The sequence below is a fragment of the Nestor notabilis genome, unplaced genomic scaffold (genome assembly GCF_000696875.1).
Source record: "Nestor notabilis isolate BGI_N333 unplaced genomic scaffold, ASM69687v1 scaffold1237, whole genome shotgun sequence".
Classification (NCBI taxonomy): domain Eukaryota; kingdom Metazoa; phylum Chordata; class Aves; order Psittaciformes; family Psittacidae; genus Nestor; species Nestor notabilis.
Genome location: NW_009935887.1, coordinates 62694 through 87258, shown reverse-complemented (window position 1 = coordinate 87258; position 24565 = coordinate 62694). Strand labels below are relative to the sequence as shown.

The 24565-nt window shown below is 45.3% G+C and overlaps 1 protein-coding gene across 1 annotated transcript in view; it reads left to right on the top strand.

Annotated features, from left to right (window-relative positions):
* Window positions 1-21654, top strand: part of LSAMP (limbic system-associated membrane protein) — a gene marked incomplete at its 3' end in the record, with an annotated part of 191931 nt that extends 170277 nt beyond the window's left edge. Inside the window, exon 3 of the mRNA XM_010018033.1 lies at window positions 21529-21654. Coding sequence (XP_010016335.1) covers window positions 21529-21654 — 126 coding nt within the window. The remainder of the gene's footprint in view (window positions 1-21528) is intronic.
* Window positions 21655-24565: the final 2911 nt, after the last annotated feature.

Genomic DNA, 24565 nt, shown 5'->3' with positions numbered 1-24565 from the left:
AAAGAGTGCTCCTAAGCTGCTTGTAGTGTAGTATTGCTGCCAGAGGTCTTGGATGGTTGCACTGCTTCTTGGGAAGCCATTGATCTTCTTCAGGTCACTGGTGAACGGAGAACCCTGGCTTTCAGAATGTCACGTTCCTTCCCATTTTCACATCCCAGTTCCCTGTAGCCCTTGGAAGCTGAACTCCTTAGGCTGGAGCGGCACTCATGCTCCTGCTGGCTCTGGAGGCCAGCACAGCACTTCCATCCCCTCTGCATGCCCACACACAGCTGATCCAACACGCTTCTGGAGCAGTTCTAACATTGGTGGCAGGCACTGCTGATGGGGGTGGGATCTCACAGGCTCTCCTCCTGGTATGGGGAGACATAAGAGCATCCCCTGGGACAATGAGGGCTGAGCCAGCCTTCTCCCATGGGGTGTGCCTACCCAGCTGGAACAAAACCATGCACATACGTGCTTTTTTCCTTCTTCTCACCCCTCTTCTCCACATTGTTAACTTGCACGATAAGGCTCAATCAGAGCTCTGGCTTCAGATACATAAGCAGGAGAAAGAAAGGGCTGGAAGATGTTTCCAAATTGTGTATAACATAGAAGTAGCCTTGAGCACACCCGGTCTGGGGCCCCCCCGCAGGGAAGGAACAGACAAATACTGGGCACTGCAAGCATAATTGCTGGCTTGCCTTTAGGTGAAGAGACTGCTACTGCCATTCCCAGTGGGGCTGGTTTGCTGTTGCTGTTCTTATCTCTGATGTTCATCAGGCTGCAGTTACAAAGCTCCTTTGTCCAGGAAGTCATCTGAACCCTGTCTCACCCCCTCCCGCCCTCAGCTAGTGATGGGAAAAGGGACAATACACATCTGTCTGTCAGGACAAGGAGAGCTGTTCTGCTAGATTGGAAATCTAACTAGAGAAAGAGGAGAAGGAAACCTGAGGTATTAAAACCAGCACTCCACCTGTTGCAGGCAGGTGCCCTATGGAATGCTTATGTACCTGAAATCTGGCCTCTCAGGTTAGGTTCTGAATTTGTTAGTGGGCATTCAGTGTGTGTTAAAGCACTCAGTTCACAGCATCACACTTTTCATGTGCAAAAAGTACTTCTTCTCAGACACCATGACCCTGGGATCTAAGCCCAAAATTGAAAATATGAGGCCTCCTGACAAAATCACTCATGTCCTTTGAGGTTTTCAGCAAGCCTCTTAAATTCTCTGGGCCCCACTGCTTCTCTCTTCTTCACCTCGTTGTTCCTCACTTCGTTGCCTTTAAAAATGGAACTATACCAATCTACCTCAAATAAAGTTATTTTAAGCACCTTGCTTATAATTTTCTGCAGGAAAAAAATACATTTCAGGCTGAGTTGCCATGCTTTATTGAAGCCTAGTTGCATTTGTTTTTAGTAAGGGTTTAATATTTAATGTAGCCATTTTGCAATGAACACCATGCAGAATTAAAACCACACATTTGTGAGTGTACTAATAGTTCAAATTCCTTATTTAGCTCTTAGCTAACTAAAAAATAGACTTCCTTTTTAACTTAATATTTGGCATTTGTATGGTGTAGACTAAAGAATGTCATTTCATTTAGTTTATTCCAATTAAAACTAATGCACTGTCCAGAGGCTTTAAATAAGTCCTTAGGCAACACAGGGTTGCGAACAAAGGCTGAGAGAGGGTCTCTGGCCTGGAGAATCTACAGTTAGAATGGACCAGATGAAAAAGGAGTGGTACAAAAAAAACCTTGCTACTCCCAATGCGCTGAGGCATATGGAAGCTTGCCCAAAATAAGAGCAAATGAGTGGCAGGGCCTGGCTCTGAAGTGCTGTAATCAGTAGAATGTTCTATTTTTGATAACTTCCTTGTCTTCTCTGTCCCTTGACACCCCCGTCCATTCAGAACTTTTTAGCATATATAAGCATACATTTTTTTAGCATACCTGCATTTTCTGCTTCTTTTGGGCCAGTTAAGTTTGGAACACCTGGAATTAAGGAGTTGGAGTAGTCACAAATGGACCACAGGTGTTCTCTTTGGATTGCTTATTCCATTTTGTTTTCCCCTCACACAGATATTAAATATAAGGTAACACAGCTGCCACAGGCGAGAAGACATTCTTTCAAGTATTGTAGTCTTGTAATAGGAATGCAAAACTGCAGGGATTCACAACCATGAAACAGTTAACTCTTTCAAATGCAGACCTGTGGCCTTCTGCATTTAAAGGGAAGAGGGCCAATTCTGGCCAAGTTTTTAGGAGCACAGGGGGAGCACCTCAGCACTGGGTTAGTTGGGAAGTTAATTATCCAGCTTTTCTCTAGCTAGCAGAAAGTGGTATAGATCAGTCTCAGGTGAAGGCTTAGCCATGTTGTGAAATACTGTGGAATGAGCACTGGTGTAGCCTGGTCTTTGTGTTTAAATGAGATGTTGTGCAAGAGTTGCTATTTGTCCTCTTTTACGTCTAGATTTAGCAAGCTGAGGAATGCCTCTCCTTTTTTCCGCATATTTTCGGTGCTGCAGCAGACCTGAATGACTTGTTCCATTGAATACGTAATCCTAGCAATGCTAAGGAGGACCATTTCTCCACCACACGGTGCCTTCGTAATTTGTCTGAAACTTTACTCTTCTGCCATGTAATTTATTTAAGTCCTAGGGAATTTGTTACTTCTTTAGCATTACTGTTAAGCATATTGAATGCATGAATTTCGATGTTCTCCTTCCCTCTTCTTCAGTGTGGTTTATTTGGCCTCAAATCATACAATCATAGAATAGTCAGGGTTGGAAAGGACCTTAAGGTCATCTGGTTCCAACCCCCTGCAATGTGCAGGGACATCACACACTAAATAAGGGAAGCATTATACTTGAAGCATTATGCAAGCTGATATACCTTAACCCAACTATGAATATAGGTACGGATTGATCCCCAGTACAGATGTATTGAACCTTAGATGACATTTCCATCCAATTAATAGCATGCCACGTTTCTTTACCATTTACTCTTAAGTTTAGACAACCCTGTGGTTTTACATTCTTCAGTGCTTTGAGAAATCTGATCCAAAGTTTCACATCCATTCTGTCTCAAAAAAGTGCGGGTCTTCTCACCCCCATAAACTGACATTTTTTCTCAAGTAGACTTAATTAACTTGTTCTGCTCTTTTCTTTCTGCCCTTTTGCCTAATCCCTGTGTACCCCTTTATCTGTCCTGATGGATGTTTGCAGCTCCTCCCAGCTGAGCATCATCCACACTTTCATTAGTAAGTTATTTCTTCAGGTTCATTAATGAAGATGTTAAATGAAAGCAGACCTCACAGAGATTCCTACAGCACCCCACTTACAAATCTGCTTACAGCTTTGCTCTTACATGCCCCTTGTCATTATCCTTTGTTTATGGTTCTTCAGGCAATTGCCAATCCGTGACAGTGCTCCTAACCCAAGACAGATTGAATTAAATTTGCTAGCAGGAATTCGTGGAGCACTGTATAAAACATTGCATCCTCTGAATTCTCTTCAACCATGAATTTTAAAACCAGCCTAAAAATAGCATCATAGGCCATGCACAGAACATACTTGACCCTCACAAGTTACAGAGTTGGGGTTTGAGGATAGATAATATATATTGTTAGCATGATGAACCTGGAAGACTGCTGGCTCAGGACACATCATGTCCAGAATTGACATCCCTTGTGTTGTATTGTCAGGCCTGAACTTCCTGAATTTGGAAGTTCCAAATTTATAAGCCACATTGGTTTTCCCCTTTGAACTAATGATTTAATCACTGGCATAAGCAGTAAGTTAAACATGTGCTTAGCATTTATCCTTGCTCCACAGGTGGATTCCAAACTCAATGCTACAGTTCAGGGTGAGAATCACACCAGCGAGGTTCCCATTTGGTATTGTTCAGGGGAAAAAAATCACACTTTGGTACTAATCTTTCTCTGATGATCAATTAATTCATCATTTCTATTATTTTCTATATTTCATACATTCTCCTGATTTCGAAGGAGTCCCAATGGGTCAATATATGATAAGAGTAAGCCTATGAGGAGAGAAGAGCTACTCAATATCCCTGTGACCATTTCCTAAATGGTGCAAGCCAAAATGGAAGTGGTCAGGAATATGTTAGTGACTGATGATTCAAAATGAGCTTGTGAAAGGAGCTGTAAGAAATCGTGAGATAGCTTCCTATTGGAAGATCAGCTCTATCGGCGTCAAAGCATTTTGCAGGAATGTGGTGATGCAAGAAATTCTTTTGACAGACGAGTGTCACAACACATCATTTTAACTTTCTAGTTTCATTTCATGAACGTCAAAATGTTTAGCTGCAATGAGGCAAAAAGGTCTCATTTTGACTGCACCATTACATTTAATTTTGTTTAGATTGGCACGTTAATTTTGATACCGTATATTTATACCTAATGTTGCAAATTGTTACAAAGCAGTGGGAAAGAAACCCCCTTTCCATGCTTTTGAAATACAGACTTCCAACGTTTGCGGAGTTCACCTTCAGCCTGTGACAGTGATGTTCTCTCACTGGGGTAAATGTCCTACCCCATCGTGGCAAGAAGCAGCCTCCATTTCCACCAGCACTGTTTCCTCTGAGCTCCGTATACTTTTGGAGTTCTGCATGCCTTGTCACATATAATTAGCAGCTGTTGAGTGAATTGATCAGTTAATTTCCATCTCCCGCTCAGATGCATTTAATCCATTAGCTGATGATTTGCAGAGATTTTTCTCCTGCACATCTCCTCACCAGTGTTTTATCAATAGTCAAATTGATTGGGTCACCATTACTCACTGCTTGTCCAAGCTTTGTTTCTTTCTTTGCCTCCTTCCAGACTACGTGGTATTTTAACAAGCACTTGGCACTTCAGTCATTTAAATGTCATAATGAATGTCACTTCTTTTCATTCATTTATTAATTGGCATGCCTACTACTGAATGGTCTTTACAAATGAAAGTCATTCTTCCCTTATGTAGCCACTAGCATGATCCCACCAAGGCTTTACAATACTTTGAGCTGTTCCTTGGCTAGACACAGACAAAGGCAAGCCACCTTTGAGGTATCCTGGGCTCCTCAGCAGTTCCAGGAGAACAAGTTGGTCATGGCTGGTTTTAAACAGCTTTTTGAGGAAGGGATTTTTTCTGGCTAATACTGTTTCCTCTGCAAGCTATCATGTCTATAAATTAGATTTTCTAAAAATAGGCCTACAGTACACGACTGGTCTTTGCAAACGCACAACCCTGGTCAAACTGCAGGGCAGTGAATCTGAAATTCTGGGCTGTTGCATTTGTATTGTGGTGATAACCGAAAGTTACCATCATTTTTCACTTCATATTCTATTGCTAGACATCAGGGAGAAGAGCTCAGCACCTCCCTCTCCACTTTCCCTGCTCAGGTAGCTGTAGAGAGCCATGAAGTCACCCCTCAGTCTCCCTTTTCCCTTGACAAGCCAAAAGTCCTTAGCTATTCCTCATGCCTTCCAGCCCTTTCACCAGCTTTGTTGCCTTCCTCTGGATGCATTCTAGAACTTTCACATCTTTCTTAAATTGTGGAGCCCAGAACTGCACACAGTATTCAAGGTCAGGCCTCACCATCACTGAATACAGCAGGATAATGACCTCTTTTGACCAGTTGTGATGCTGTGTTTGATGCACCCAGGATGCAGTTTGGGGTGATGTCATGGAGAAGACATGGTATTTCCCTGGAGGGAGTGTGATGGATGTGGATGGGTGTCCAGGCCTCTCACAGCTATGCTGCAGGCTGCTTGCAGGTTCACCTGAGCACCGAGCTACCTTCTCTCTCTTACTTCCTTCACTGAGCCATCTTCTCCCTTCAGACTGTGACTCCCAAACCAAGCCTATTGTCAGGAGAGTTACATTCATTACATGGTGTGTTTACCTTCCCCAGGAAATTGCAAGGTGCCCTCAGAATGAGAAAGGTTGGAAGCTATCAGTTTAGATCATTTAAACTAAGTTACACTAACCCAAAGATCACAACTCCTGGAAAAAGAACGACCAGTGTACTCGAATGAGGGACATACCAGTAATTTCCCAGTAGGCCAAGCAGAGCTTCCACTGTGCAAATGGTGAAGCAGATTAAAGCTGCCCTCAACTTTAATACAGTGCCACAGCCTGAGGGCACTACAGCTGATCTGATTTGGGGACCAGTCAGATCAGAATGGAGCTTGGCTCAGTGAGATCCCTGTTCTCATTTGATATCAAATTGAAGGCAGCCACAGAGCTACATCGCACAGCTCAGAGGACACCAGGCAGGACAGCTTTGTCGTGCCTGTTTGGCAGCTTACAAACCACCTGCCAAATGAGAGCTCTTGAAGAGGCCAGGAGTTTCAGGAGCAAGTGCCAGTATGTGTATGTGTATATATATATATGTATATATAAGCATATACATGTACACATTCTAAGTATGTATATATTTTATATGTATATATTATATATACACACAGACATAACCACATATGATAGTTTTATGCCATACATATTGTTTTCCTGCATGAAATTGTCAAATGCTATACACGTGCCCACACTTCTATCCAAATTCTCCAGGTCTTTTACGTCCGCAGTGACTGCTGAAAAAGATAACTTCTGCACTTGTGTCTGAGTCAGAATTTCTCCCTGCTCAAAGGAAAACCCTCAACACTTCTGCCTGAGGGAGAAATCTGGGTTTTTAACTTCCTCCTTCCTTCCCTCCCCTCTGTCCAAGCCTGGGGCATCAGTGGAACACACAGCAGCAGAGGCCATGGGAGGAATGAATCTTGGAGCAGGTGGTGTCCTTCTCTTTCTTGGGCTAGTGCCTGGCGGTTGGTTGAGATCAGCTCATTGCACGGAAGGGTCAGTGGACATGTCTCATCATATAAATGTAAACGTCTTTGAACGGCTACAAATGAGGTCACAGGGGGTCTCATGTTGCTCTGGAAATCACCCTCTGCAACTCTGAGGCTCCATGGCTCATAGAAGAGAAATCTTGGCAGGAGTTGACCATCTTCTGTGAGCACAAGGGTTGCAGAAGCTCCTGTGTGGGGAACAGTGAGTTGGGGGGAAGAGAGTGAAGCGGTGGATGCATTTCTCAAGCAGCTGTGGCAGATGCTGTTTAGTTTTGGAAGTTTTAATAGTAGCGGGAGAGAAAGCACGTAGTTACCCCTTGTCTGGGTGGCAGGTGAGTGCATCGTACCAGTAGATTTTCCATTCCTCAGTCACACCAAACAGACTTCACTGGAGTTCTGGGGAACAGCAGAAGTCAGTGAGCTCCTCTTGTAAGAAATACACTTGAACCTTTACCAAGTTAGTGGCAACCTCCTTTGCTCTACAGGAAAGCACCTTAGTGCAGTGCTTCCCTGGTACAGCCAGCCAAAGCTGATTGCATCTCAGTGCCATGCTTCTAACTTCAAAGTCAGGAGAGGGCTCTATATTCTTCCTGGTTTTCCAATACGGCACCCCTCTGTGCCAGAGCTGCAGTTTCCATCTCTGCTTTCCTTCACGTTCCTTCAGCCCTGTGATGCTGACTGTGTTCAGTGCCCTTTGCCTCCTCTCCCACTGGGGGTATTTGTTATCAGCATCTTCCCTCAACACCTCACGGGATGGCCTGAGGCACACAGCACTACACAAAGGCATGCATCTGCCCCATTCCCTTTAGACCTCGGTGAGCTTCTCCCCTGCCTTTCTTCTTCTTGAACCAGGTCTCTGGCTCTGCTGATGTCTTTACATTCTGCAGCACAACTGGGTGGACAGGTTGAATCCAAAACAAGCATCAAGGCCAGTTTGGATGGGGCTCTGGGCAACCTGGTCTAGTGGAAGATGTCCCTACCTGTGGCAGGGCCTTGAAACTAGAAGATCTTTAAGGTCCTTTCCAACCCAAACTACTCTATGATTCTGTGATTCTATGATATCATTCCCTGCCCATTGTGATGGGGAAGCACCTCTCCTCTGTTGTCACTACTTCCCTCCTAAGGTAACTAACAAATTGCTCTGAGTCTTTAAATGGGCTGTTATTTCTTCCTTCCATCAGCACTCTCTCACTCTTGACTCGCAGTGCAGCTTCAGCTTCAATGAATTTATTGGCATGACAAGGTACACAGGTTGATGCCAAAGTTGACAACTTAATTCATCAAGTGGTACTGTTTTTCTCTCATCCACACTCTTACGTTGCTCCTTCCCTGTTTCCCCCTCCTCAGCTCTCCTTTCTGTCTGTCTGTCTTTCTATGCCTTTCTGTTTGTCTCTCCCACTCTCCTTCCTTCTCCCTCTAATAGTGTCCCCAGGTGATAGCTATCTCGCACTCATGACAGCCTGTCTCTCTTGACAAACAGAGCCGTCAATCACCAGAGAAGGAGAGGAATTGGTCCTTACCACAAGTTGGCTGTTTTCTTGCCTTTGCAACACCCATGGGCACAGGGGTTGAGGGCAACAGTCTTCAAACCAGCTTGCAGAAGCCACATTTGCTTTCAGATTGGTTTGGGGCTCCAGAAGAGCAAGCCGTTGTGTCAGAGGGGCAGAAGAGAGAAGCCCATCAACCCCAAATGTGTATAGGCAGGTAGAAATATCATTTAAGAAGAAATCCAACATCTTGACAAAATCCCCCCAGAGAATAGAGTCTCTGTTAAACAGAGTAGCAAATGATCTCTCCTTCTCACCCCCCCAGTCCCATAATCCTTTGTCGGCATGGCAATTGCCAAAGTATATAAAGAAAGAGACAGATCCCTCAGGTATCTGTCAGCACTAGATACAATCTACCCAGGACAGTGTGTGTGTGGCATTTAATCCTCCATACATCAAGCGTATGCCCAGGATATAGTGTCACACTGTATTTGTGCTGCATCCCTTGTGCCTATTTGTCATGAGTGTCTGCGCCCGATCCAGTGGCAGGTTGATCCATAGTGTGATGCCATCTGGGTTATATCTCTGCTTCTCCTCAGGCTTTGGCAGAGTTTTCATCATTGTGTCCTGATGCAAAGTTTCTTTCTTTATTCTTAACACTCTCATTTTTGCAAACTCCAGTATATCATGACCATCAGAACAGAGAAGTGTATGAGCATATCCCTATCATCCATCAGTATCCCTAACTATATTGATTACACTTCTGTTCCTTTCCAGTTTCCACATTGTTTTGTGGGTCCTGCTTTTTCCCTTGGGTTTATGAATTGCAGAGCTGATTCTCTCCTACGTTGCATTCCCTTTCATGTAAAACAGTATTTTATCTTTATACCAGCAGTAAGGAACCAGGCCTGTTTCATCTGCATGTGGATAGGTCTGCCTTGGATTTGCCCTTTTGGCTGTGCCAAGGAAGTTTGTAGCATGGTAATTCCTCATAAGGAATTTAACAGTTTGAGGCTTTGCAGATACTCCTCCCCTGCTTCTCCTGCACTCGTTGTAGCTGTAGATGGCAAAGCATCATACCTCTCATGACACCAGTCCGGTACCAGGCACTGGGGATGCCATCAATCTTGCAGACAGTGGTTCCCTATGCATGAGTGAGAAGGGGAGCTGAGGCTTAGAAACATGGAGTGACTTACTCAAGGTTTTATCACAAGTGCATAGCAGAACAATCATTGAACCCGAAGTACCAGACCTACACAAACTCCTTCCTCCCTTAATTTTTTGGTAGTGTTGCTTACCCTGCTAACTGTGATATTACAGACGTGGATGTGCTGTTACAGCAGAGACACGTGGCTTTATGTTTTCCACTGGAAATAGTTTTTGATCCACTGCTGTGGTAGAAATATTTGCAGGTTTTTATTAGTGTCCTTTGTTGGTCAGCAGGGGAGATCACCTCATTCTTACTCTCTAGCCCACAGCACTGGATTTCTGAGGTGGGGAGTATTTGCTTGCAGAACCATAGATGAAAGTTGTCTGTAAAGTTGTTTTCCCACTCAGCACTAAGGTGCTGATGACCTTTTCTGGATGCAAGCTCATCCTCCTGAATGGGTAATGTCTTCCTATTTCTTCTCAGTTTGATACTCACTATTGCAAAACTTCTTACAAGATTTTGTTGCTTCTTTCTTGTAAGCACCCTCATTTATAGCTATCCCTGACATCCAGCCTCCTCCTGGCCTTTCAGAAGAATTTGTGGGGGTAATCCTGCTCAGCCCCAGTGGAAATTGAAAACCTGAGGCTCTTGTCCTCTGCAATCCCATCGTATAATGTGCTAATTGCCCCTATTTGCTAACACTGAGAGACCATCAAAAAACACGTCAGTTTTGAAGAGGGCAGACTTGAACCCCACTGGGGGAAGAGGGACAACCAGTGGGTTTATGTGCCTTAATAAAGCTGCAGGCTACAAGGAATAAGCATCATGCCTGACAGCCTGGGAGAGATTCTCCTTTGATTGAAATGGTACCGGTAATGTGTTTACAGAGCAAAGCTCTTGGAATCCATCCCTTCCCTCCCTTGCGGTTGTCTGCACGTTCACAGCACATCCTCACCACACCTCAAAGCTTGGGAAAGGCAGCAGTGGGAAACTTCCAAGAATTCAAGGTGCTGCTGCACATGGCTGGACCCAAACAGAGAGCTCTCTTTTGGCAGGGAAACTCGGACAGCAGAAACTCTCCTGCCCAGGAGACCTTGGCTCTCCGTTGGCTTGTGGGAAGGAGGCCACCACAATCGCATCTCAGCTCTAGCCAGCTACTTTGTTTGAAGATGCCTTTACTTCAGGAGTACTGCTATCTGGTTTTCCCTCTTTTCTGCTGGATCAGGCTTGTGTAGATGAGCATTTCTGACAAACATTTCTGACAGAATTCTGACTGAATTCATGTTCTTTGCCTCGAATTCTTTGGCTTTCCTTTCTCAGATGGCTGATGATAACACCCTGGCCTTTAGAAAACTCACTGCTGCAGCTATCACCAAGCTCAACAATAGCTAACAATTGAAGGTCTCGCAGCTGGTATTTCATAACTGTGTGTGCTGGGGAAAGCCACCATCTGTGGATCCAGCAATAGTGACAATGCAGGAATGTGCTGAGCATCCCAGGCTAAAAAATGTGGAGTTGCACTTTCAGTCTTTTTCACGCTCAAAATTCATGGGGTTTTTTTGAGATGGGGATTTGTTTCAGGTTCATTTTTTGCTTGAAATGTTTTTGGTAGGGCGTTTGGCATCAGAAGAGGCAGCTGCTCTCTACTAAGATGTTAGTCTTGTGGTTGCTGATTTGACTACTCAGCAAAGCAGCTATGGTGGCTTGTGTTATAGATGGCTCGTCACTTGCTGAATTGGACAAAGTGAATCATCTTGTTAGAGAAACAGCAGTGTTTTCTTAACAGACAGCTGTCCTAGGCCATGAGTTGGAGTCTTGTAGGCCAAGGATAGTACTTTACACTCATCTCCAAATCAGTGCACTTACACAGGAGTGAATTTTATCCAAAGTCTGTAAAGGTCTCAGTATGGGATTATTAGTTTTGTTCTTTATACCTTTGGAAGCAAAACCAGCATTTCCAAAATGCTACACTAGCTTTCTGCTCCCCTAGAAGCCTGAAAGCAATCTTAAAAGGCAGTTACAGTAAGCTATCCCACTCCATTTTGCTTGTTTTGATGCATTAAAAGGAAAGCCCACTAATAAAAGATGTTTTGCATGTACCACATGCATTTAATTTGAGTGAGAGGCTTGTCGCTGGGAAGCTGTCTGTCTTGGTTGAAACTGAGCCAGATCCTTGAGTATGTGGTATGCACAAGACACTTGGAGTGTTGCATTTGCTGTCCTGTGGCTTATCACGGAGACTGTGGGATAAACCATGGGCAGTCAAAGGAATCCCAGAACAGGGTTTGGAGAGAGCTTCCTTTTCTTTTCAGCCTGTGTGTGGATGTCCACCAGGCAGTTTGTGAAGGCTGTTTTGTTGGTTCTACCCTGTGTCCCTAGTGAGCTGAACATAAATAACCACAGCATTAGGTCTGAAAACAAACAAACCAACAACTCTGGCTCTGTTTCTCCTGCATCTAAAACTGTGATGGACAACCTCATCTTCATGTAGAGTGGCACGTTAGCCAAAATTAACTTCCCCCCCTACTCAGAAAAATCCCAGTCATCTTTCTAATGCATAGACACACTCTCTGAACCTGTACCTCTTGCCCTGAAATGATACAGGCTTTTCCCTGTCCTTTCTTCTCATACGTGGCCTGTGCTTCCTAGTCTACTTCCCAAAGAAAGAGTTAACAGGCAGGAGCCAAGGACTGCTGGGACTCAGTTAAATCATAATCTTACTTTTTTCTCTCAACTGGCTAATGAAGCATCCCCATTCTGGCTGTAACACTTCCTTGAAGCCATTGCCCATTCTTGCTGTATAAGAATTAGCCCAAAGGCCATTAACATCAAAGGAGGAGCTCCCTGGGCTCTGAATCGAGCCCTAGAAAGGCTGCATATTAGGCTTCAGCTGCGTACCATGTACATCCAACGTGCTTAATGTTTCTGTGGAAAAGTTTGTATTGAAATTCTCAGAGATGTCTTTGGAGGACATGGACACTAAGGACAACTTTTCTCACCGGATTTCTCTTCCTCCATGGCTGATTACATCTGCAGAAGAAAAGCTTTGCTATTGCTTCAGTCCCATAAGTAAATACCTCCCAGATTTAAAAAATGGCCTAAGGGAATATACAAACACACTTGAAACAAAGACCAAAAGCTGTGTACATCTGTAGTTTGTAAAGTGTTTGGGATTAGGCGGCATTCCAAGGGTTAATCCCTGAGGATTAGCATGGCAAGCACTTCTGTTGTTGTTTACACATGTCCTGCGAAGAAGGCTGTGTTTTCACAGCAGGGCTCTCTAGGAGAGTTAGCCATAAAGGCTTGCAGTCAGTTTTACAAGCATAAAGAACCAGAGCAACACAAACGGGAAATGCACAGAGCTGTCCTTTAAAGACATGAACTGCTGACAAGTGGATTGCTGCAATCCCAGCATAAATTTGACATGTTAATAGAAAAGAAAAATATGGTCTGTAGCAGAGAACCAATACTTCATATCCAAAGGTCTAAATCTGGTGATAAGGGGATATCAGGCATATGTCTGGCTTGTGCTTTGTGCTTTCATTTACATGCTAAGCATGCTAACTTGCTCTCCTGGGCTCCACAAACTTGGTGACCTTGTGCTTGATGGGAGGACATGGAAAAGCCAGAGGTAGGTGAAATGCTATCAGCAACAGACCAAGGCTGGGGCTCAGGCTTGGAGCTGGAACTGCTTTAGGGTGAAAGGCTATCATCTGGGTTTACAGATGAGATGCTGGGCTAGGAGCAGGAGTGAGACTGCTTTTATCCCTGTTCCACAACATCCCCTTAGTGCACCGAAAAACAAGGTTGGCTTGAGATTTAACCTATTCTTTTCTCTCAGTTTCTGTCTCAGTCAGGAAATGAAATAATTCTTCTCCTGAAAACTTCATGGAGACAGGTTAAAAAAAGAAAATACATCAGTGGGAATGAGTATAAGCCATAGAGCCCAGTTCTGTGCTGACTTTTCCAACAGCTCATGGATGGGACAATCTAACGGGTTTACACTCCATGCTGCTCTCTGCTAAGAAACAATGTACTGGAAGAGTTTCCCATGCAATTTTATGGGGAAAAATAGTCCAGACACTTGACTGTAAATTGGATGAGGCAGAGCCTTTCTCAAGGCAAAATGGTTTGGCTTGTCAGCTCTTAGTCTCAAATGCGGTGAGATCCCACACGCTATCCAGCTCACCAGACTGGGAAGGCTTTCCACATGGCTTGGCTTTGATTTACAGCATCCAGTCTGCTTCTCTGCTCTGAGTCACTGCAAAACATCCAGTCCCCATCTGGATTGGAGTAATTTCCTGCAAGGTGTCCCTATGGGTGAGGATCACCAACATGCAAGGCTTGGCATCTCCTGGCATAGGCAGTGGTGCTTGGATAGAGGTCTGCCACACTGGGGCAGAGAAATGTGGGGGCACGCATGGGAACTGCAGATCTCTTAAGTGGTTTCCATGCTCTGGCTGGGATATACCCTCCTCTAAAGGGCCACCAGGGATGGATGTGGCAAGATACTCCCTTTCAGTCAATAGAAAGAAGCAATTTTTACATGTTGTAAGAGCGCTGTAGTGTATTTTGAGAGGTTTTTTGTTCCCAGGAGATTAAAAACCAAACCCAAGCCCTCAACGTTTGTCTCTACTTCACCAAAAGCTTTAATGCTGAGAGAGGAACTGGCAGGGTGAAACAAGCCTAGCAGAGCAGAAGGTCATAAGGATGTTTCAGAGTCCACTCTCTTTAATGAAGTTCAACAACTTCATTTTCTGCCCTCCTGCCCTGGTGAGAGCTTTGTCTGCCTCTGGCTGAGGCTACGGCATGAATCAGACTGTAAAAAACACATACTGGGTCTCATGTCACATTTTGTCTGCAAAGTGCTTCAGAAACATTAGCATCCCTCATCCCAAAGGGTGTCTACATTTTGCTTTCCAGCCCTCCGCTTGCTCCCTTTGCGGACCTAAGCAGCAACAAGCTGTTTCTTGTTATGGTTGTAAAGAGCGTGTGATTAGCCTGCTGCACACATAAGAGGGAAATTAAACCATTTAGTTGTGTTTAGGAGCTCAGCCCCTTCTTTAGACCCTCTCTCCCCACTAAACACTTTAACTAAACAATGACTAATGAGGCCAATTTGCTGACAATTAATTGCCCCAGGAAAGGACCCCTAATTGTGGTGAGCAAGGTGGCTGCTCGAAAGCATTCAAGGGCCGTGGTCAACCTCCCCCCTACCTCTGCCTGGGGGCTTATTAGCGCCTTTGCATTTGTTGCAAAGTGCTGTTAATTGGGAGCTGGGAATAAGGAAATGAGAACTCTGGAGACTAATTGATAGGCACCTGCAGAGGGCTTTAGTGGCTGCAAAGTTCCTTTGACTTTGGAGTGAAGTCCTGATGTGTTCTTTTTTGCCCTGAAAGCTAGAGGCTCCTGTGGATTTGTGGGTGGGAGTCTTAATTTTCCCCAGCAGATGGGGGTCCTACTTGCCAGTACAGAGGAAGGTAAGTAAATAAGCTGGAGGAAGCAACTAACTAATGAGGATATACGAACAGGGTTGTGTTGACTTTCTCCATTTGTTTCCAAGGTGCCCTTCTCGGGACAAGCGGTTAGAACACTTTAATGAAGCTTATGGGCTTTCTTAGGAATTTTCTGTAGTATTTGCTTCTTCGTCTTGGGGGGATTAAATAGCTTTTGCTGCATCTTAGGTCTGTAGATTGGGAATAAAAGCTCTGCTTTTTTAATGTATTTTGTGACTTATTGACAAAATATCTGACTGTTAAGCAGGCTTGTAATTTCAGTTAGGGGAGTAGCTGTTGCACAGGATACTGCATCTAAGGGTCTTATGCAAAGCTCTTTGCCCAAAGGGAGCAGTCAGACTGTGAACTTCCTATGAGTGTGTTCGCAGGGCTCAGAGCCACCTTCCAAGTACATCTCCATGTCCCTCTGTTTGCATTTTTCATCCAGCCATACCTGATTTGAGTTCCTAGTCCCATGCTTTATGCCCTTGTCTCGCAAACCCACCCTCCTTTTGCACTAAGGTCTTGTGTGAAGCATCATGAAAGCAGAGTGCAACCAATGCAGGAGCCAAAAACTGCTGCCCCTTGCCTATAAGTACCTCTTGCATAGAAATACCACTTAGGCTAAGCAGTGGTTCCTATTCCTATGCTATATCTGTATGCTCTGATCTAAAGGCAGATACATGAATTGTTTGGGAGCTGTGGCGTAGCCAGTTCCAGTATAAATTAGGAAAAGACCTTAGAAGTGTTGCTGGTTATTACTCCCAGGTAATATCTCAGGAGGAGTTTTGAGCTCTGAAGGGTTTAGGTCATAAAAGGCAAGGATAACAACAGCAGATGTTTGCGTGTTCTCTTGTTTGCAGTTTCCTTGCTGCCTCCCATATGTGGCCCCTGGTTTGTAATAACTGCTATAGTGGGTGTTTTCGAGACACGATAATGTTTTGTGGAAACAAATCACTTGCTTTCATCTCGAGAGCAACAGTGATTGCACTGGGGGAGTGTGCTCTATTTTTCATGTCTCAGTCTTTCTTATTATTTAAATTAATGTGAGTTGCAGTTGTCATGAAAGTGAAGGATTGATGGCAATTAACAGGCTTGGTGCGAGCAGGTTCTGCACAAGCCTGTCCTACCTAGCTCTGCCACTGCGTCTTGCCTGGGACTAGAATTCCCACACCAGCTCTGCCTTTGCACCCCTCCTGTCCTGCAGCCCCCCCAGCTCTCGCAGCCCAGGGCATCCTGCAGCATCTCTGCCCTTTCCCTGCTCCTGCCTTGCAGATCCCCTGCTCTTCTAATGTAAGATTCACAAGGAAAATGGCTACTGGTTACTTTGGGGTTTGCTGTTTACTGTCAGTGACATGTAAGATGAGATGCTGAGCTGGCATCAGGCTTGTCCTGTAGGTATGAAATGTAGAAGAAACAAGTATATGAATTTCGAGCCATTCTTCTCAGAGCTCATTTCCGTCTCTCCAGAATGTGACCCTGGCATAGGCAGGGCATCCTACCTCCCCAGGGATGGGGCAGTGGGGAACCAACTGTGCTTCCCTTCATGCTGATCTCTGCTCCCCACCCCATCACAAGGTGATTCTAAGCACAAGGTAATGAATACCCCAATTAGAGGGATTCTAAGCACAGGGTAATGAATACCCCAATTAGAGGGATTCTAAGCACAGGGTAATGAATACCCCATATTACATTTATGCTGAAAGTGCAGAAAAAAACAGGAGATTTTCTGTTTCCCATCAGTACCAGAGAGCCTGACAGCGCTTTGCCATGGTCCGTGGAGACAGAAGGGTCCATCAGCAGCCTGGTCCCCCCTGGAGGGACAAGTTGTTAGGCTGAATATGAAAACACCTGAAAGCCCTGTTTAGCTGTAGTGCTTCCCTTTCTGTGGGTCTGCAGGCTGTGGTTTTGCCTGTGTTAATGGTTTAGAGAGGCCAGACACAGAAGAATTTTCCAGCTGAGGGTCAAGAGATGGCTGGGCCAAAGGAGGCTGCAACACCCAGAAGATCCTGGTCCTAAGAGGTTTTATTCTCAGCAATCCTTCTTCCAGCAGTCTGGGAACTGTGAAAACATGACACAGCCCACACATGGGAAAAAATAATAAGGTCAAAGCTTCTCATTTTAAGACTGTCCTAAAAAGGTGTGTGCAAAGTAATGACAAGTGCCAAGGAGGCAATGCTAACTGTTGCTGGTGCTGACAGTTGTGGCATTTTAACATGCTGTCTTGACACCCTGAAAATTAAAAGTCTCTGACTTTTTAGCTGAGTGAAATTACTGTCCACTAAGATCCAGTCATTTTTAATGCTAGCTGGCTTTGGAGTCGAAGCAGACAAAGCCAAATGAGGTTTTACATTAATAGGGAAATTATTTCCTGTCCTGTGCCCCCTTCTCAGTCTTGCCTTGCACTTTGAGCAAGGTGGCAGCTGAGGAGAACCAGCCATTATATTCATAACAGGATTTCAGCCTTGGATGCCCTTTTCTCCCTCATCTTAAAAAGTGGCAAGCCAGATACGACCATCTGGATACACACTTCTTCTCTTGGGCATTTGGTCAGCATGGTCAGATCTGTTTGTATTTGCCAAGTTGACTTGATCCTCTGTGAACTAAAATGACTTGACTGCTTTGGGAAGTGGAAGGGTACATGTGTCCTAACTGCAGCTCTGCTGCTGGTGCCACATAGTGGCTTTCACTGCTCCTTCCTCAACCGTTTCTGGCATTGCCCCATTTTGCTAGGTCCTTCGACTGCCCTACAGCTCCATCTGCTAGACCCGCTTGAGCTTACTCCTTCTTGGTTTGTTGTGTGGCTTTTTTTCTTGATGCAGATGTTAACCCCTTGTCGTTAAGATAAAGTCCCCAAAATATGGTCTAGCCACTGGTTTTATTCCTGGGCTCTGCTTACCCATGTTTGCCAGCACACCATGGAGAAGCTGCTCTGAGGATGCTCCAAAGTCACGGTCCTTGTGTCCCTTGACATTGCAGCTAGGACACATCACTTGCAGAAATAGCAGCTTCCATTGTTCCTTCCCAGACTAAGCCTCTCTGTCCTCTCCAGTGTGTGCTGGTCTCAGGTCTGAAACACAGTATGTACTACAGGTAGCTGCACTACTACAGAGCTGTGGTGGCCCTCAGAATTACTTTGTTCCCTTTAGTAAGAGCAGTGGTTTGGATTTCTGCACCAGAACTTGCAGGGCTCTCCCAGCCTGCAGCTCTGCTGCCTGGAGCAATGGGACAGAAAAGAGAAGGAGAAAGTGCTGCTGAGTCCTGCCAACTCAGAGCTGAGTCAGATCTCAGCGTGGTGCTGCTGCAAGCTGCCTCTCTGCTTTGGTGTGGCATGAAACCAAAGCGCCTCTTGGAGGTGGCAGGGTATTGAATTTCCCAACTGGGGTAATTCCTTTCTGCTGCCCTTTGTGCACTCTCAGGGTGTTGGTTAGCAAAGGCATTTACTTACTTTCCAAGACCGCTGTGAGATTGTTTTGTACTGCCAGGCATTTGTTGTGCAGAACGGGTGTGTGATAGAGGGGGAGGAGGCACAAAGTGGGTCTGTAGTTAGTAAAACTCTCATGTAGCCCTCGATATGGTGGGATCAAATTCTTTGACAATATCAGCGTTCTCCAAGAATGCTTATTTGGTTTTGTTCTGATGCCTCCTACCTCTTCCTACGTGTGCAGACACAGCGCCGGTGGCTTGCAGTGAATCACCAATGTGCAGTGTAGCAGGGCTTGCATCTGTCAGGGGATTTTGCTTTGAGAGGAAAGGGTTGATTTTCTTCTGTGTTTTGCTTTACCCACTACTGTGCTGCCAGGGAGGTGTCCCCACTCTGAAAATCCTGCCCTCCAGGGAAGGGAGCCATTCTCTCCAGCTGCAGTCAACCATTCCCCCAGCCTTGCTTTGGTTGCTTCACCATCAGCCATCAATTCTAGCTCTTGAGTAGCAAACCACCTTCTGAGGTCCCTTCTCCTTCCTTGCTGGTGCCAGTTAGAGCAGGTTACGGAGGGCCTCATCGAGGCAAGTTTTACGTATCTCCAGAGATGAAGTTTCCACCACTTCTCTGGGCAACCTGTTCCCATCTTTGACCTCCCCAAAGTAAAAGCTTTCTGTCATTTTGAGTCAGGATTTTCCCCACGTTGCAGCTCATGTCTGCTGCTTGTCGCTGTTCACTGCACACCTCTGAGAAAAAACTGCCTCTGTGTTCTCTGCACCTTCCCACTGGCTATTTCTAGACAGCAGCAGTGTCTCCCCTCAGCCTTCTCTTCTTCAGGCTGAACAGACCCAGCTGTCTTGGATTCTCTTTGTACATCAGGTGCTATAGCCCTCTGACCATCTTGGGAGCCCTTCAGTGGACTTACTCCAGTTTGTCAGTTGCCTTCTTGCACTCGGAGCCCAAAACTGATGTAGTGCTTCACATGCTAAGAATTACCGTATGAAGGGATATCATAGAATCAGAGAATGGTTTGGATTGGGAAAGACTTTAAAGCTCACCCAGCTCCAACCCCCTGCCATGGGCAGGGACACCTTCCACTGGACCAGTTTGCTCCAAACCCCTGTGTCCAACCTGGCCTTGAACACTGCCAGGGATGGGGCAGCCACAGCTTCTCTGGGCACCCTGTGCCAGCGCCTCAGCACCCTCATAGGGAAGAACTTCCTCCTAATGTCTGAACTAAATCTATCTTCTTCTAGTTTAAAGCCGTTCTCCCTTGTCCTGTTACTGTATGCCCTTGTAAAAAGTCCCTTCCCGGCATTCTTGTAGTCCCCTTTAGGTAACGGAAAGTTGCCCTTCCAGTCTCCTTCTCTTCCGAAGGTCTCCTCTGTGCCTCTTCTGCAGGCTGAACAGCTCTCTCAGCCTTCATAGCAGAGCTGCTCTAGCCTTATGATCATCTTTGTGGCTCTTCTTTGGCCTCACTCCAACAGGTCCACATCTTTCTTATGCTGTGGGCCCCAGAGTTGACCACAGAGTCATGAAAGCAGAGTAAATATAATCACTTCCCTCCTCTTATGGGGCAACACTCTTGCTAATACAACCCAGGATGCTTAATCTTCGCTGCAAACTCAAATGAACCCCCAGATCTCAGGGACTGCTTGATCCCAGCACTTTCACCCTCCCAGCGAACATCAGGGTTGTTGGAGGCCCTCACAGGGACTGTGATTGTGAGGCTTCTTCTATCAGCCTAAAGCAGTCTTTGTCCACTGCCTCTGCTTAATCAGATGGTTTGTAGCAGACACCAACCAACAGGGACATCACTGTGATATCCTTTTTTCCTTATGCCTAAGCTCCCTGCTAGCCCACCACCCAGATCTGGGTTCCTCCAAGGGGGTCCCATGGTCATAGATGCTAAAGCATTGTCCCTGAGTTTGGGGGCTAAAGATCTGTGGGTTATAAACAATACTACGAATCCAGCAACACAGCTGGAAAGGGTGAGTTGCTCTCTTTAGGCTTCATTTCATTTTCCCCACCTAGCTCACAGGCAGCTTTGCCTCAAAAGGACCATCAGCCTCTCTTGCCAAGGAAGGGGAAGGTGAGGTTGCTGTCTGTTTACTCTGTGGTAAGCAAAGCAGAAAATGATGTTGTTTCATTCATCACTACACACAAATTCAGAAGCTGAAAATATATTTAAAAAAAAAATAAATTAGAAGATTCCCTTTTATCAAACTCCCTCACCACCTCCGGGGTGTGAAGTGTGGAAGCAAGGCATGGATGTGAGAGAGGACAGACTGCAACAGCCTGTTCTGCTTGGAGGCTGATACACTGCCATGCTCCATATCTGGAGGTACTTGTTCAGGTCCTGTTACGGTCATCTTGGTCCCGTGACACAAACTCACTTGGAAAGTCTTTAAGGATCCTGAATGCCCAAGCTGTGGCAGGTCCTGTGAATCTTTAAAGACTCTACCATGCTTCTGGTGCTGCGCTGTGCGAGGTGCCTGCTGTGGGCAGCCCACTGGGGACCCCTCTTGGCTGAAAGATGTTGCAGAAACCTTCCCACTGTCACCGTTGTGCCTTCCCTCAGCAAATTCCCATTACTCGTGGTGCGTGTCCCTGTTTCTCACCTCGTCACAGCAGTGAAATGAGCTTAACAGCTCCCCACTTCAATGCCCAGTGAGCACTTGGTTGCGTGAGCAGCAGAGCAGGGTTGTGGCTAACAGCATGGGTTCTGTCAGCCCGTGGGAGGTAGCAATAACTAATACCTGAATCAGTGTTTAGCACCCTGCAGGAGGACTTAGAGCTGTGTCTGGGACTGTTTGGAGTGTAAAATTAGCTGGGACAGTGCTTGGAGCCTGCTGATTCCTCCCATGCAGCCTTAGGGTAGTTCTTAAAGGTTATGTGATGGAGGCCTCCAAACCTACCCAAACAGAAAGCATCACAATTGCAGCAAAGGCCATTTCTACCTGCATATGCTTGAAGCAGTGGTACATATTATTCTGATCTAATTTCAGAAACCCAGGTAGTAATGAGGAGTGCAGCCTATGAGAGGAATCTGTGGCTGCCTCTGCTTAGTAGGTAGGTAGGTTAATGGGTCGGACAGGCTGCCATCCAGAAGCCTGGCTAACAAGGTCCAACTTCCTTTTGTCTTCACAGTTCCACCAAAGATCTCCAATATCTCCTCGGACATCACCGTGAATGAGGGCAGCAACGTAACCCTGGTTTGCATGGCAAATGGTCGTCCTGAGCCTGTCATCACCTGGAGGCACCTCACCCCAACAGGTAAGAGACGCAACCGGACTCAACTGTGCTGGTGATTTGTGAACTGTTCAGTAGATTCCTTCTCTTCCAACATCAATAGGAAATTTCAGTAGCAATACAGGCAGCTGTAAGGAAAATGGTAAGAATCTTAAATGCACTGCAAGCTTGTTTTGCAGCATGGTTTCCCAGGCACAATAACCAGGTTGCCCGAGGGAACAAATTAAATTACTTCAGTAGATACTCTACAGAATTGGACCTGTAATTCTATTTAGCTTTGGTCTTCATGTAGTTGTCCCAATCTCTACTGCTGGTAATGCATTGCACGGTGCTAGAGACAAAACTCTGCTGGTGCCAGAGAGAGGGTGAAGGATTTCTGTTTAGATGTTACACAAAGAGGTTCTTTCCGAAAACCATGGAATTTGCTTCCCACTGATCTGCCTTAAAAGAGAGAGGCAAATGGTGGCACAGGTTATTTCATATTACTGTCCATTTTGCAGACAGTCTTCTTGTGTCTTGTAAGGCAAATAAAGAAGGCATTTGAGGAGTGAGGAGCAGGGTGGGCCCAGAATAAAGGAGAACTCACCAGCTTTGTTCTGCTATTTAGCTGTGCTTTCCATGCTCAGAGATGTGGCAAGATTGCAAGGAGAATATCCTTTCAATAGTCAGACTCCATGGAGTGGTTAGCCCCTTGGGTTGCAAGAAAACCTTCACCCCCTAAAGGTGTATCAGTAGGATGGGAATAAGAGCTATGTTTCCTTTCCTCTGTGTCATGTCCTTTGAGAAGAGAAGAACTCTTTATGTGATTTCTTTTGCTGATAGATAGTCTTTCATCTAAATTGTGTGGGGAAAGCATTGATAGCTCCATATGAAGTCTTCTGTGATATTCCCATACATGTAAAGGGTTAAAGAGTGTTCAAGGTAGGCAGAGTACAAGCTTTCTGCATATGCTACAGACAGTCAAGCTATCTACTGCAATTCAGCAGATGTAAAAGGGGATAGCATTGCAGAAAAAAGGTTGGAGAGAGAAAGGGAAAATGACACGTTGCAGCAGAGCTCAATCCAGGGGCTGCATCCAGAGGAGCCCCTGGATTTGGGGCCTGTGGTTCAGATTGGGATTACTCAGATTTCCTGTCTCCTCCCTTCATCTGAACCACAGTCCTCCTGAGCTTTCATGTATGTGAAAGCCAGATATATGTTTGGATGATACACACGTATTTCCAGCCCATTGCTTGCAATACCAAAAGAAGGAAGATGGTGAAAGACTGCCAAGAAGAGGTGGGAGGAGCAGAGCTGATGAGGGAACACTACTCCTCTGTGGTATCATTGTCACCACCTGACATTACTCTTCTGCTGTTTTCAGTATTAAGCATTACTGTTCCAAGTGCATATGTAGAGAAATAGAACCTACTTTTTTCACCTTTAATTATGTATATAGAATTTTCTAGCTCTGGCATTTCTGCTCATGAAATTTATTTTGTATATAATCTTCCACCTTATTGCTATGTCAGTCTTTCAGTCCTCCATCTAACTCTTTCTTGTGTTGGGGTAGGGGATACTCCCTAGCTAATCCGTGAGAACAGCCTAACGATGCCCAAGTTAAGGGCATTACAAGGATGCCTGCTTAAATCCTGATGAAAACTAAGGCCTGCTACACGAGATGTGTTGTTCAGAGCAGCAATAACAAGATTCTGTCCTGACTCATCACTTTGGCTGCATGTTTGTGCTTTGTGGTTCTTTTGCAGCTGTACCACCTACTCCATTGTTTCAGATACAGACTTCTTTTCTCCCTTTCAAAAAGGCTCCTCAGCCAGAATGACAGTTTGCTCTATCCCTGTTAGTGAGCAACAGGACTGGGGAATCCCATCCCTGCTTTGGTTCCAGGGTCAGTTCTCCTGGGGCTGATTTTCAGTTTTACACCATGCCCCTTCACATCTTTCCTCCTACGCTGTGTGTCTCAGAGGTGTTGCCTTCTTAGCACCCCTTAGCACCATCTCACTGACCCCCTTCCAATCCATCCTCAGAGCTCCTGCTGCACTGGGAGCCTGCCAAGCACCCCTTTCACACTCAGCTAGAGCCAGGGATGAAGGGCAGGCATCCCAGTCTGTCACCTCCAGGTCTCACTGCTTGTTGCTCTCTCTCTTTCTCCCCATCTCAACCCATCTGTTATCTTTTACGGGTACAGAGGAACTGCTTTCAGGCAGATATCAAGCCTTTTGTGCAGTAGATAGCCCAATAAGACACTTGTCCCAAAATGGGGACAGAAGGGCTTCTTTGAAATGTTTTACTTGAGGTTGACAATTAATACAGATTCCAAACCCATTCCATAGCTGCTACACGTCTTATCTTGGAATCTCCCTTCCCCAGAAATGTAAGGCATTTTGGCTCCATTTATGCTCGTTTTGAAGACATCTGCTATGTATCAAAGAGCTATTTTAGATCATAGTAAAGCTTTCTAAAATATATCTCTCTCCTTGGATTTTTTTCACAGTTAAATTCATGACCACAGAATGAGGAGAATGAGCATTACTGAGCTTGTGTAGGAGGTTTTGAATGGACAGGTTGTGAAATTAAACCAGCACTGGGGGGGCAAGAGGACCAAGTTACTTTTTCCTCCTCTTCAAGGAGTTCATTAGTGAATTGTCTGCTGTTTCTTTCACTCATTGGTTTCGTCAATAGTGTTTGTTGGCTAATTACCCCAGTTAGGGCCACAGAAATGCTTTATTTCTTGTTGCCTGAGAAGACACAAATGTAAAGGGAAAGCAGTGTTGCTACTTATGCAAAGAAGGCAGGGATGCATGTGATAGTTCATTTAAATGCTTCTGGGTCTCAGGAGTGATCATAGCTCTCTCTTCTGCCTATCTGGGAAGTTAAAACATTTTATTTATACAATACTATGTCGCTTCCTTTGCTGGTCCTTCAGTGAACAGTTGAA